The sequence below is a fragment of the Mastigoproctus giganteus genome, chromosome 14, assembly GCF_048544385.1.
Source record: "Mastigoproctus giganteus isolate SK-2022 chromosome 14, ASM4854438v1, whole genome shotgun sequence".
NCBI lineage: Eukaryota > Metazoa > Arthropoda > Arachnida > Uropygi > Thelyphonidae > Mastigoproctus > Mastigoproctus giganteus.
In genome coordinates this window covers 40,517,569-40,532,402 of record NC_143588.1, presented here as the reverse complement: position 1 = coordinate 40,532,402, position 14,834 = coordinate 40,517,569, and the positions used below count along the sequence as shown (strand labels likewise).

At 37.2% G+C, this 14,834-nt stretch overlaps 1 protein-coding gene across 1 annotated transcript in view; it reads right to left on the bottom strand.

The window, feature by feature from the left end:
• The window catches only part of LOC150075078 (uncharacterized), a 275,156-nt gene that overhangs the window by 24,368 nt on the left and 235,954 nt on the right, over positions 1-14,834 (bottom strand). The window contains exon 14 of the mRNA XM_090389084.1: positions 4,282-4,363. Within this exon, the coding sequence (XP_090245210.1) occupies positions 4,282-4,363 (82 nt within the window). The remainder of the gene's footprint in view (positions 1-4,281; positions 4,364-14,834) is intronic.

Below are 14,834 nucleotides of genomic sequence, written 5' to 3'. Positions count from 1 at the left end.
TTCAGTGGCACAAACACAATTCTCAAATGCAACAATACTATTCTGGGAATGGTATCTAACACAAAATTAGTTGCCCTCATTCTGCATAGACTAGATGGAATATCTGCCATTAAAACATGGCTACAATTGAAGAAATAGTGTACTGCATCTTCTGATTGACTAAATGATGATATTATGAAATTCATATTTGCTGTTCAACCCACAGAATATTGGCCAACTACTACAAAATATCCCTCTACAGAGGAAATCCATATTGAACTGGATTAAAAAGCTTTAAAACACTGGTTCAGAAATAAGCCAAAATTTGAAGGCTAACCATAAGTGTGAAGTAAACTTAAGTTGTTGATGAAACCTCCAACAGAAGTCCAAAATACCACTCATATGGGCAGTTATCAAACTGCAACTTAAAAAAAAAAAAAAGTTTAAGTTTTAAATACTGTGAATTTTATAATTAATTTTAAAATACCGTTAATTTTATCAGCTGTAGTTCAAAAGATCTTTTGAAAGTGTGTGAGACTTTTCAACACTCTTAATAGTATGGTGAATTTCAGCAAGTGTAGTTGCCATCATATTCTGCCTCCCCCCCCCCCCTACTAATAACATTCAAAGAAATTGTCATGATTTTGGGCCTCAGTGAATCCTTCAAATCCACTTTGAAGACGCCTGAAAATTGTAGACATTTCTTCATATCAGCAGTTACCGAACAGGTACACATAGCTTTTGTTGTGTTTAATTAGACATCTTTTATTTCTTACATGACTTTGCTTCTCACTTAACCTCAATAGATTATTTGCTGGTCAGCAAATAATCTATTGTTGTAATAAGTCTGTTAAGAGGCCATCCACCATCATCTTATTCAAAATGCATAACAGTAAGTATTCTTAGATCACATTTCACATACCCTTCCTGAAAAATTTCAGATGCCTAAAGCTAATCATTACAGAAATATAAAATTTTTTATAATATAAAATACAGCAGGCTCTTGTTATAATGCGGTTCGTTTTATGCTGATTCGGTATAATGCTGTTCTTATATTATAACCCGTATTTGACTATAACGTTGACACAAATCAGTATAATGCTCTTTTACTAGCATACAGAAGATTGCATTTTTGGCATATTTAATAAAAATGTTTCATCTGATGGAGTCGATAGCTTGAAAATGAATAGCAAAACAGCATTAAAAAAGTTTCCCATGCCGACTTGACAAATTTTCCCATGCTCAGTGAAATTTTCTCGCACACTAATTTAATTGCAGTACAGTGACTCGTTACGTAGTTCTGAGATCAACATTTTAAAAAATGATCAAGTATATTGCTTGTAATATTTGCGTTATATGCATATATCCGAAGTCTAGTCATCACTCAGTACAGCATTAGACATCATGCATAACTGACAGTTTACTCGAACATTGTATCATAATTAATGCAACCATCGCAGTTACATTTTTGAAGCGTTAATAATGACAGATAAGAATGAAAAAGCAACAACGTCTGGACGCAGTACGAAGACTACAAATGTAAGAAAAAGACTGAATTTGAAAATTAAATTCGATGTTTTGAAGCGAATCGATTCCTGTCAACGACAAGCGGATGTGTGCCATAGTTTAGGACTGGCAGGTTTAACTATAAGAACAATTATAAAAAATAATGAATTAATTTTAGCAGCGGGAAAGACAGCTGTTCCACTGCAAGCAACTAGGGCTAGGCCAGGTATTAGGATTGAAATGGAGAGACTTTAACTGATTTTATTGAAGATAATATCCAATGCAGAATTCAGTTAAGTTAAATATAATATTAAAAAAAAAAAAAAAAGGAGAGAGAGAGATTAGTCAAATGATGATCTGAAGAAAACTCACCTAAAAAAACAATGTGGAGCCATTTAAAACTAGTAAGGACTGGTTGAAAAGATTTAAAATCCAGGGAAAAGCCACAAGTGCAGATCAAGGAGCTGAAACATTCAAAAAAGAACTTGTTGACATTATTGAAGAGGGGTATTATGTGTTATACTTCTCAACAAGTTTTTAACGTAGACGAAGCAGGCCTTTTTTGGAAACGAATGCCTAAAAGAAGTTTCATATTGAAAGAAGAAAAAAACACACCAGGTTCGAAAGCGGCGAAGGTTCAGTTGACTTTATTGTTGGGTGGTAATTCTGAGGGGGATTTAAAATTAAAACCCCTTTTAATTTACAGGAAGAGGGCCAAAGTACAACCGAAAATCGACAGATTTTTCAAGATTAAATTCATCAATTACAATCAATTTAGATCAATTAAATTCATGATTTTAATTGGAATTTTAAATTTAATTTTGATACACAAGTAATTACCACATAATTATATATGTATGTAATGCAGAATATTTTATATGTACAAATATTTTAATATTAAATATTTTGACCAACATTTGTGCATCTTTTCACTACCGTTTATTATTGATTAGTCAATATGCTATGTCACTGACCGCAACTCACAAATACATATGTTACCTTATGGGAAAGCGGTGCTCGCTTAGCGCGGATTCACTTAGCGCTCTGTTTTTCCCGAACAAATTATTAGCGTAAAGTGGGGTCACCTGTACTGTAGATGTGAAAATGTATCCCCAATTCACAAATGGGGATCGAAGGGTGACACGAGTAATTACAGACCAGTTAGTTTAACTTCTGTTCTGTGTAAAATAATGAAGTCTCTGGTTAAAGATGTATTGCAGGATCATCTAGATAAGACTATAACAATAAATCACACACACACACACACACACACACACACACACACACACACACACACACACACACACACACACACATACACAGCATGAGTTTATTAAGGGAAAGTCTTGTCTGACAAATTTGATTGGATACTATGATGTGGTTACAAAAGGACTGGATGCAAAAAATAATTTTGATATCATATACTTGGATTTCAGGAAAGCTTTTTTGACACTGTTGCACATGGAAGACTATTGTACAAATTGGAGCATAATAGTATTAAGGGTAAGTTGCTACAATGGATAAAGGGTGGTTGAGTGGGAGAAGACAGAGGGTGGTAATCAATGGACGCTGTTCTTCATGGACTAATGTTATTAGTCGAGTTCCACAGGGTTCGGTGTTGGGCCCATTGTTGTTTTGTATATTTATCGATGATATTGATGAAGGTATATCAGGCTTAGTGTCGAAGTTTGCAGATGATACAAAGGTTAGCAGGGTTGTTAATGCCAGTAATGGCAGTGTGCTACTGCAACAGGATCTAGAAAATTTGGGCAGATGGGCTGAGAAGTGGCAACTGAAGTTTAACATTGACAAATGCAAAGTACTGCATATGGGTAGAAGTAACTCCAGAGGAACGTACCAACTGTATGGTACTACACTTAGGGTGGTAGAAAATGAAAAAGACCTGGGAGTAATTGTGCAGTCAGATATGAAGTTTTCTGAGCAATTTGCAGAGAGGCTGCAAGAGCAGGTCATGGGGTTTTGTCAATGATATACAGGAATTTTGCTATCAGGGAAAACGAGGTGATTATCCCTTTATATAAGACAATGGTCAGGCCACGCCATGAGTACTACATAAAGGTCTGGAAGCCTCATTTTAGGAAGGATGTATGCTTGAGCATATACAGAGAAGGGCAATAAGATTGGTGAGAGGAATGAAGGGATTCTCTTACTAAGAGAGGCTTAAGTTCTGCAAATTACAGCAGCTGGAGACTAGGCATCTGCAAGGTGATCTGATTGAGGTGTATAAGGCCTTGAATGGGTTGAGCATGCTGAAAATTCTGATGAGATTCTTCCACTTGCTCAGATTACGTACCTAAGGGGACATAAATTCAAACTGAGGAAAGATGGTTGTAGAATAGACATGTGGAAATTTGCCTTTAGCCAGCGGGTGGTTAATTGCTGGAACAAACTTCCATCTGTCGTTGTGGAAGTTGATAGCTTAAATAAATTCAAGGAGGGACTGGACAAACATCTAGAGGGAATGGTTGTGTGAATTTTTTTTTTTTTTTTGGGTGATGCTACATAAGCTTGCTTTCTTGCATCACATGCCTCTATTACTATTACTTCTATTATTTTCTAAAACTATAGTATAAATTAGAATAATCAAGGTTTATGCCTGTTAACATGAAATTATTCTTGCCTGATGTGATGTAAACTGATCATAAACGAGAAAAAATAAGAAAATGTTCACTGAATGATATTTGAGCAGCAGTTAGAGAATTGCAAACAGTAAAGTGTAAACTAAAAAATTTCACAAATATAATTTTTTTTTCAATATAAATATTTAATGCTTACTGAGGGAAGTCATTTGAGATATCATCACTAATGTTTGAAAATGGATGTGATATACAGTTTTCTTTGCTCTCCTCATTTCTTGCTATATAAAAAAGACAGAGAAATGATATAAATAAATAAATTTATGTTGCACTGTAAAACTCATTCATGTGAACTACATTATATTGTCAAAAGCATGCAGATGCCCCTGAGATTTGTAGAAAATGAACCATACCCACCATGTGTGTGTGTGTCAGGAATAGGTATAAATGCAATTGTGTTCATGCTAGAGTAGGCAGATCAATGAAATTTAGTAAGTAGATTTTGACTCTGAACTTAAGAGACTTAAGTTCAGAGTCACACAGGAAGCTGTTTGAATCACTGAATGCCATATTAACAATCAATCAGTTTATGCCAATGCAGCAAAACTGCCAAGTCTTAAATAATGATGATTGATGTAATCACCAAATGGAAATATCAGAGTGCTACTATAGCTGGGAAATTGACAAAAAGTGATGCAGGATACTCAGAAGAGGTTTTTTTTTTTTTTTTTTTTTGTAGTTGTTGGCACATCAGCTTCTGTGGCCATAATACACCTCCCAAGGTTTTTTTTTTTTGCAGTACTTTGATCCAAGCCCGAGGCAGGATTCGAACCCGCGACCTTTGGGTTGCCAGGCAGGCACTTTACCTACCCAGCTAGCCCGGTCGGCAGAAGAGTTGTATGTAGCTCCTGTCAGTAATCATTGAATACTTCAAAAAAATGAGTTCAACAAGGCTACATAACTGATATTAGTAGAAGGACAATACACAGGGAACTGCAACACACTAAGCAAACATTACACTCAATGTACACTTGCTTGTATTGTATTTTGATCCATCCTCCTTCAATACACTATCAGTAGCAGAATTGCTCATAGTGTTGAAGGAGGATGGATCAAAATACCATACTGCCTTGCTGTTATCAAAAATTAGTTTGGTGTCTACTACTGCAAGGTTACTAACTGAGGCCAAAAAAATGGGCCAACACTTTATTAAATACTGTATCAATGAAAGGTTCCCTGAAACATGAGGCATCCTATTGCTTTTGGTGACATAGTGCATTTTTATACAATTTTAGCAGAAAATATAATATGTTTTGCCATAATTAATTACCTTGTGAGAATAAAATAAATCTGTATATGGTAAAAGACGATACGAAGTTTGCAGACGATACAAAGGTTGGCAGGGTTGTCAAGGACACTACTGACACTATGCTACTGCAACAGGATCTGGAAAGGTTGAGCAGATGGGCTGAGAGGTGGCAAATGAAGTTTAACATTGACAAATGTAAAGTACTACATATGGGAAACAGCAACCCCAGAGCAACGTATCAACTCTGTGGTACTACACTGACAGTGGTAGAGAATGAAAGGGACCTGGGGGGGTGGTTGTGCAGGCAGATATGAAGTTTTCTGAGCAGTGCAGATGGGCTGCAAGAGTAGCTCATGGTGTATTGTCGATGATATATAGGAATTTTTCTAGCAGGGATAAGGAGGTGATTATTCCCTTGTATAAGGCAATGGTCAGGCCACACCTAGAGTACTGTATACAGGTCTGGAGGCCTCATTTCAAGAAGGATGTAGAGATGCTGTAACGAGTACAGAGAAGGGCAACAAGATTAGTGAATGGAACAAAGGGGTGCTCTTACGAAGAAAGGCTTAAGTTTTGCAAATTACAGTGTCTGGAGACTAGGCACCAGCGAGGTGATCTGATAGAGGTGTATAAAGCCTTGAATGGTTTGAGCATGCTCAATGCTGATGGGATTCTTCCTCTTGCTCAGAATAATCACCTGAGAGGGCATAAATTCAAATTGAGGAAAGACGGATGTAGGATAGACGTGAGGAAATTTGCCTTTAGCCTGCGGGTGGTTGGTTGGTGGAACAGACTTCCATCCCTTGTCATGGAAGTTGATAGCCTAAATAAGTTTAAGGCTCAGCTGGACAGGTATTTCGAATGAACAGAGGGGTGAAGTGGAAGTGGTTATTTTTTATTTATTTTATTTATTTTTTTTTTTTTGGCTGATGCTGCATAAGCTTGCTTTCTTGCATCAAATGCCTCTACTAATGCTAATGCTAATGCTAAAAAGTCATAATCTGGCAAATCCAATAATTCAGGATGTGAGTGGTTTGGCTCTGTTGCAGTATGAATTTCTTCCTCTCCTTCCAAGTTCACCAAAGCTAGTCTGATGTGCATCAGTGTTGTTTCAATATAACAATGTTTTATAGTTACATGAAATTGAATGGGCTGCACTTTGAATGTCTATTCAAGTTAGTTGTTAAGAACTATGAATATCAATTATTGCATAAAAACAATGCTATCTAAACAATTCCTTTTTAGCAACAAGTTAATCTTGTAGTGCAGAAACAATACAATCCTGCTGCAACATGCAATATTAGTAATTAAACAAAATAAAATCTGTTTTGTTTTGCTTAATTACTAAAAATTAATAAAATCCAGTTAGAAATAGCTGGATTCTATTATAAAATATATATTATTTAATATAATAATATATATTTTGCCATAATTAATTACCTTGTGAGAATAAAATAAATCTGTATACTGTAAAAGCTAATCAATAAATCATCAAAATCAAATAATCTGGAAAATCCAATAATTCATGATGTGAGTGGTTTGGTTCTGTTGCAGTATGAATTTCTTCCTCTCCTTCCAAGTTCACCAAAGCTAGTCTGCTGTATATCAATGTTGTTTCAATACAATAATGTTTTATAGTTACAGGAAGTTGAATGGGCTGCATTTTGAATGTCTATTCATAAATTAGTTGTTAAGAACTCAGAATATCAATTATCCCATAAAAACAATGCTATATAGATAATTCCTTTTTAGCAACAAGTTAATCTTGTACTGTAGAAACAATACAATCCCAAAATTAAAGAGGCCTGTGGTATATATGAGAAAGAAATTCAGTGCAACCGGAAGAACATAACTCGGTTTAAAGAAAGCCCAGTGTTTAAATAATTAAGCAAAACAAAATTTTAATAAAACCCAATTAGAAATAACTGGATTCTAGTAAATGCAGCTTATATGCAGTTTTTATTTTCCTTGATTATTATGCAGAATGGAAAACTCAATTCATGGATTAAGTTTCAGAATTAACAAACAGTAGTAGTTATAGCAATTGCAAATGATGCAAGAAAGCAAACTTATATAGCATCAGCCAAAAAAAACAAAACAAAACCCTATACAGTTCACCCATCTGTAACCTCCAAGAATTTGTCCAACCCATCCACTTCCACAGCACCAGCAGATGGAAGCCTGTTCCAACAATCAACCACTCACTGGCTGAAGGCAAACTCCCACACATCTATCCTGCAACCATCCTTCCTCAACTTGAATTTATGCTTGTTTGTATGTAGGCTTTACAGCACAAGAGCAGCAAAGGCCATAATGCGCCTTATTGAATTTATGTCCCTTCATGTGTGGGTGTGTACATGTGTGTGTGTGTGTGTGTGTGTGTAGTCTCAGCAAGTCGAAGAATGACATTAAGGTTCTGCTCAATTCATTCATGGCTTTAAACACCTCAATCAGATCTCCCTGCAGGTGCCTAGTCTTGGGATGCTGAAATTTGCAGAAATGAAGCCTTTATAGGTATGAGCAACCTTTTGTTCCTTTCACCAGACTGGTTGCTCTTCTCTTCACCCATTCTAGAAGATCTACATTCTTCCTAAAGTGAGGCCCTCAGACCTGTATACAGTACTCAAGATGCAGCCTTATACAAAGGGATAATCATCTCCTTATCACTGCTAGCAAAGTTTTTATATATCATTGACAAATGGCATATGGATCTCTGATCAGTGCAGACATGCTGCCAGGACAGCTCCATGAGCTGTCCTGGCAGCATGTCTGCACTGATCAGAGAATTTCATCTCTGACAAACAATCACCCCCAGGTCTTTTTCATTCCCCACTATCTTGAGTGTAGTACCATACAGTTGATAAGTTACTCTGGGGTTACTGCTACCCATGTACAGTACCTTGCATTTGTTGATGTTAAACTTCAACTGTGATTTCTCTGCCCATTGACTCCCATTTTTTCCAAGATATTGCAGTAGCTCACCCTGCCAACCTTTGTATCATTTGCAAACTTAGTCATTACACCTGATATACCTTCCATATCATTGATAAATATTGAAAACAACAATGGGCCCAGCACTTAAACCTGAGGAACTTCACTAATTACATTAGTGAAGTTCTGCATAAGCTCATACACTTGCTTTCTTGCATCACATGCCACTACTATTATTAGTCCATGAAGAGCAGTGCCCATTGATAACCACTCTCACTCTTCTTCACTTAACCATCCCTTTATCCATAGCAGTAACTTGCCCTTAATGCCACATTGCTCCAGTTTGTACACCAATCTTTTATGTGCAACAATATCAAAAGCCTTCCTGAAATCCAGGTGTATGATGTCAAAATTTCTTTTTGCATTCAGTTTTCCTTGGTCACCATATCACAGTAACCTATCAGATTGGTTAGACAAGACTGCCCCCTCACCAAATCCATTCTATGATTGCAGTATAATTGCATGCTTGTCCAGATGGCCCTGCATTACTTCTTTAACCAGTGATTCTATTATTTTTCCTGGAACAGATGTTAAGCTAACAGTTCTATAATTACCCATGTCTCCTTTTGATCCCACTTTATGAATCAGGGATACATTCGCACATCTCCAGTCCACAGGGATCTCCCCTGAATCGAAGGATGGTCTCATAATTATGGCTAAGGGTTTGCTTACTTCCTTTGCTGCCTCCCTTAATATAATTGGATAGATTCCATCCACCGCAGGTGCCTTTTTTATGTCCATTTTCAACAATTTCTCCTCCAACTTCCTTTCAGTTATTACAAAGTAATTTAGCTCCTTGTTAGAGTTTGATAAACTTCTGGCATGCCCCTCCTTTAAAAATTCCTCATGAATGATGTAGATGCAAAATACCTATTCAATTTTTCTGCAACCCGAGCAGGGTCATCATTAGTTAATCTATAGACATCAAGTGGTGCAATGTTATTCAACCCATGTGGTAAGCTCTGAAAGAGCTGTAAAAAAAGTCTGACTCTGATGACTTCAGTCAAAAGCAGCGTGACTGCAGCAAGAGGGAGAGAGGGCGCAGAGTTTATTCTGCGCCCTCTCTCCCTCTTGTTGCAGGGTGCAGAGTTTCTTCCCCAGCACCCCAACCAAACATATATAATGCAAATATGCACATATTATCCAAAAAACAAGTTTCATAACCAAAAATTGTCTGGAGATGCACTACTTTTAAACAAATAACACCAATGAAAAATCTATTATTTATTTAAAATATGAGATGCTGAGATGAAGCTGATTTCAAAATTTATCCATTATTAGATGATCTTTAATCTGATAATGGCTAATCTCAATTAGAGAATCAATGTGTGAATAATGAAGCAGTTCCAACTGGTTACTAAGTGGTGTAAAGAGTAAAAAATGACTGTGGCAATAAACCAGTAAACTAAAAACTATCTTATTTGTCTATGCAATTTTTTTCCAGCCAGTAAAAAGAAGAATGTTTCTGAACTTGAATATACTGTCTGCATTTTTGGAATAGGGCTTCATCTGATAAATCTTTCTCATTAAGTCAGATCAGTTGTGCTACCTACTGTTTCCAGAGAGGAGATCTGATTTTGCCTGATACCTTATATTATTTGATTTTATAAATAACAGGTTCCAAACAAATAATAAATTAAGAAATCATTGAAATATAGTAAAAAAAAAATAGTACTGTGATTAAAACAATTGGGTGGGTATAATCTGAACAATAAAGCTATCCACAAAGTCCTGCAGAAAACAATCATCCAATAAATCCACAAAAGTCTTACTATTGTGCGAGTGACTAACCCACAAGCTCCAGTCAATATCTGGGAAGTTAAAATCCCCCATTATAAGACATTCTGATTTACTAGCTCACTCTATTTCTCTGTACAATTGTTCATTGTACTCATTCGAGTCATTAGGCATATAACACACTCCTACTCTTATTTTTGCTTTTGCAGTGCTTATGTCACACCAAACTGACTCAACAGTGCACTGTTCATCTATATCAACTGGATGCACTTCTTTTGATTTTATGTTTTTCTTAATTAACAGCATAATACCTCCTCCCTTTCTATCTTGTCTATCCTTTCTGTACACATTGTACTCCCCACATTCCAGTTCTGCATTCCTTATATCTGTGTGTCACCACATCTCTGCTATCCCAACAATATCCACCTTTGATGTCTTGACCAACACTTCAAATTCATCAAATTTATTTACTATACTTCTAGCATTGGTATACATGCAAGCATACATGCTCCTATTCCTATTCCTAGTTACCCTAACACATCCCATATACCCACCTATTTCAGGATGACTGCCATCCGTCCCTGAAACCCCCAACACCCCTCGCTCCAGGTCGTTACTTATTCTAATAGAAGTTGTGCAAGAATCACCTTCACCTCTGCCTGCGGCTACTGTTAAACTATTAATCCTTGTATCCCCCAAGCTAGCAGTTTTCCGACCCACCTAACTCTGCCTCGATAGCTTCTTATCACTGTAGAAGCAGTCTCTCCTGTTAACAAGCTCAGACCTGGCTGAGAAAAATTCTACCCCTTGAACCTTGCATAATCTCTCCAGGGCCAAATTGATCAACAAGGCTCTCATCATATACTCCCTCCTATCGTATCTGGGCAGAATTTCAGACACTTTCAAATTCAACCCTAACTCGCAGCGTTTTTTCAACAATGACCTGTACTTGGTAAATAATTCCGCCAGTCTCCTACTTTTAATATCGTTAGTGCCAACGTGTACAACAATATTACCCATTGTGCCTTTAAAAGATGATATCTGCTCTATAACGTCATCAATCTTTGCCCCTGGCAGACATTCCCTGGTCCTGTTCCACCTATCCTTTTTGCACAATATGTTCCCCGTTTCCCTGACAAGAAAGTTACCAACAACTAGTTCCTTTGAGACCAGCACATTCTGCCTTGGGGGTTGCCACTGTGTTGCGTGATGTTCAAGTGGCATTGATGTGGGCAGCTGAGAGCTTGATGGGCCCCTCAATTTAAATCCTTCAAGCTCTCATACAGGCCCATAACAACGCTGAGTTGGTGCCTGATTTCCTCACACTCCTTACATCATGCACACAAAGACATAATATTCCCCTTAGGAATATTATGTACTGTTCCTGATTGCTCCTCAAACATCAAACAAGCAGTGCATTTCAAAAGGCTGTGATTTTGAGAACACCCATCCACCTCAGTTCTCCCCTGAGCCACAGCACTCCCATTAGTTTGAGCCTTTTGCTTTGTTGCTCTGGTCTGAGTCATGATTTTTATTCAATTTCAAATAAAATTCCAATACAAAATATAACCTTAAACTTATATTCCAATGCAGTTATAACACTATATATATGTATTTCGGTATTGAATATTATCTCCGAGTTATGTTATATGACTTTCTTATCTCCTGTCAAGTTATATGTATTAATTTATAATGTTACATTTGTAAAAACTAGGTCATTATTTAGTTAAAAAAAGTACAATTTAATCGAGAGTGAAATTTAATAAGATTAGTAAATTTTACTGATTAATTGATACTACTATACTCGCTATCTAGTTTTCTGTTAAACCTTGCGCTATCTAATTTGGGTATACATTGTATCGTATAATAATGGCGACAAGTTATGAATGGTAAATCTACGGACACGAGGTATTAATTACTTTCAAAATCACTCTATCTAAATTCAAAATAAACCACGGAGCTTGACGAGGTTTATAAATTACTTATAGAAAATAATTTAATCTAACGATTAAGTCAATAAACCGGCTAAATATAATTAAAAACTTAATGGGATAGTAGGAGTAAGAAATTGACATCCACAGCAATTGTGAGACCAAACTCAGAGAATAGGGGAATGCTTAGACAAAGTAAAGCAGAATCTCCTCCCACTCAGGAAGAGACTACAAAGAGGGCTCCCAGAGGAAAATAAACAACAGCCTTTGAAGAAAACCAAAGAGCAGGAGTATCAGACAAGGCAGGAAAGACTGCAACGGACCACCCGAGTGGAAGATGGTTGAAGATTTCTGGGGCAACATATGAAGCAGTGAAGTAAGACATAATAGCCAAGCTCCTTGGATAGAGCATGGAAGAGAACTAAGGACGTCAGGAGGATGACAGAATTGGAGATTCGGTAGTAAGAAGTACAACAGTCAATAAGGAAGTCCTACAACTGGCTAACCCGAGGAATAGATACATCTACCACTATTAGTACAAGAAGCTCACTTGCACATACAAGCACCTAGCAGAGTAGTTCATTTGAATGATAAGTCACCCAGAGACTGACCATATCATAGAAAGAATGAGGAAGAGGCTTGACAATTGAGGAACAGATGAAAGTGATAGCAAACCTAAAGGATTACTTCCAGAAAAACACAGCACCACTCTACCCAGCCATAAGGAAGATAGACAAGCGACACACCACATCCCAATCAACTTAAGCAAGGAGGCCCTCCTGCCCAGATGGAACAAACAAAGCTAGAAAGATAGGCAAAGAAGACCCTCCATGGCAGGCACTACAATGAGCTCCATCAAGACAACATATATAAAAGGGCTTCCAATGCATGACTCACAAGCGGGGTGCTCTTCCCAGAGACTGAACGGTTCATGCTCGCCAGCCAAGACTAAGTAATCAACACCGGTACTATAGAAAATACATTGCCAAGGAGCCCAGAGTGACAGATGACACATATTGGCAATGCCACTTGGCCTCAGAAATGATCCAAAACATCACTGCAGGATGCAGGTGTGATCACCCAGATGGAGTACATAGATATGCCCAGGTAGCGAGGATAATACATTAGAAGCTGGCAAGGAAATACCAGTTGATCAAAGAAAGTGTATGGTATTATAAGTATGAATCCCAGGCTGTACTAGGGACCCCAATCCACAAGCTGTACTATGACTACACTATAATAATGGACAAGACAATCCCACAAAAGATATCAGACATAACCATTGTTGACAAGAAGGAAAAGGCTACCTATCTGATCAACATAGCAGTGCCCAACACTGGCAACCTCCACAAAACACACGAGGAAAAGATCATGAAGTACACAGACCTAAGATGGGAGACAAAGAGATGTGGCATACATAACAAGTAACGATCATCCCAATCACTGTGTCAACCACTGGTATGGTGTCAAAGACCCTACACAAGAACCTAGCAGAAATAGGTTTTCCTTAAAACTCCTGCAAAGAACTCCAGAAAGTCACAATCCTGAACACCTGCAGGATAGCCAGAGAGTTCCTCGACTAACAGTAACACCAGACATAACAATCACCCTGTACACTTGGTACCAGTAACCATTATGAAGTGGAACCCCTCCAACGAGGGAGAAATAATATAATAACAAAATAATAATACCTCTTTTGCAATAAACAGTCTTAAACCTTTCTAATCAAACCTTATATATTATGCCTTTTAAAGGTCTGGTTTTACTGTATTATATATCAATATTTAATGTATCAAAATTAGCTTAGACTAGGACAGTAGCATCTCATTTGCTAATTACTGTTCCTGAAACACCTGGCCTTGCTACAATAAAGTAGTGTTTTTGTGTACTTTCATTGAACATTAGTTCGGTGAATTTTTGGCTGCTCTAAAGGGATAAATATTTTTAATTTTTAAAGTATTCTTCGTTAATTAACATAGTACATTGTGTTTTACAGAGATATTAAATAGGTTTAGCAGTGTTCACTAGCTTCTTATTTTGAATTTAACCAGCTATTTTTGGAAGTTACGACTCCTGGTGTTGGTGCCAATATTGTTGAACTAGCTGCCGTATTGTAGTCGATAAGAAATAGCATAATATACATATATCTCGAACTGATAGCGTAAGGTATAAAGTAAAATTACATAGCATAACACGAAGAACTGTATTAGGAATCCGTTAATTAATTGATAATGCTTATTATAGCATTATCAATTAATCAAAAATATTAATCTTATTAAATTTCACTGTTAATTAAATTGTATTTAAATGGAAATCATGATCCACACTAGAGCTGTGAAGCGAAGATCACAGACTATAGAATGCTGTGACTTGGGGGGAGAAATGAAAGGGGAGATTCTCCAACGCATCACAGTCTCAAAAAATGTGTGAAATGTTTGCCGACTTTTCTAAAACAGGACATGATTTAGCCAAGGAGGATGCCTTTGTGTGTGTGTGTGTGTGTGTGTGTGTGTGTGTGTGTGTGTGCGTGTGTGCGTGTGTGTGTGTGTGTGTGTGTGTGTGCGTGTGTGCGTGTGTGTGTGTGTGTGTGTGTGCGTGTGTGTGCGCGTGTGTGTGTGTGTGTGTGCGTGCGTGCGTGTGTGTGTGTGCTAGGTGTCTAGAGTGTCAAGAAATTAGGCACCAACTCAGCATTCTGATGGCTGTCTATGAGAACTTGAGGTGTAGGGTAAAATGCCCTCAAAGAAATTAATATGAGGGCCCATCAAGATCTCAGCTGCCCAGCTC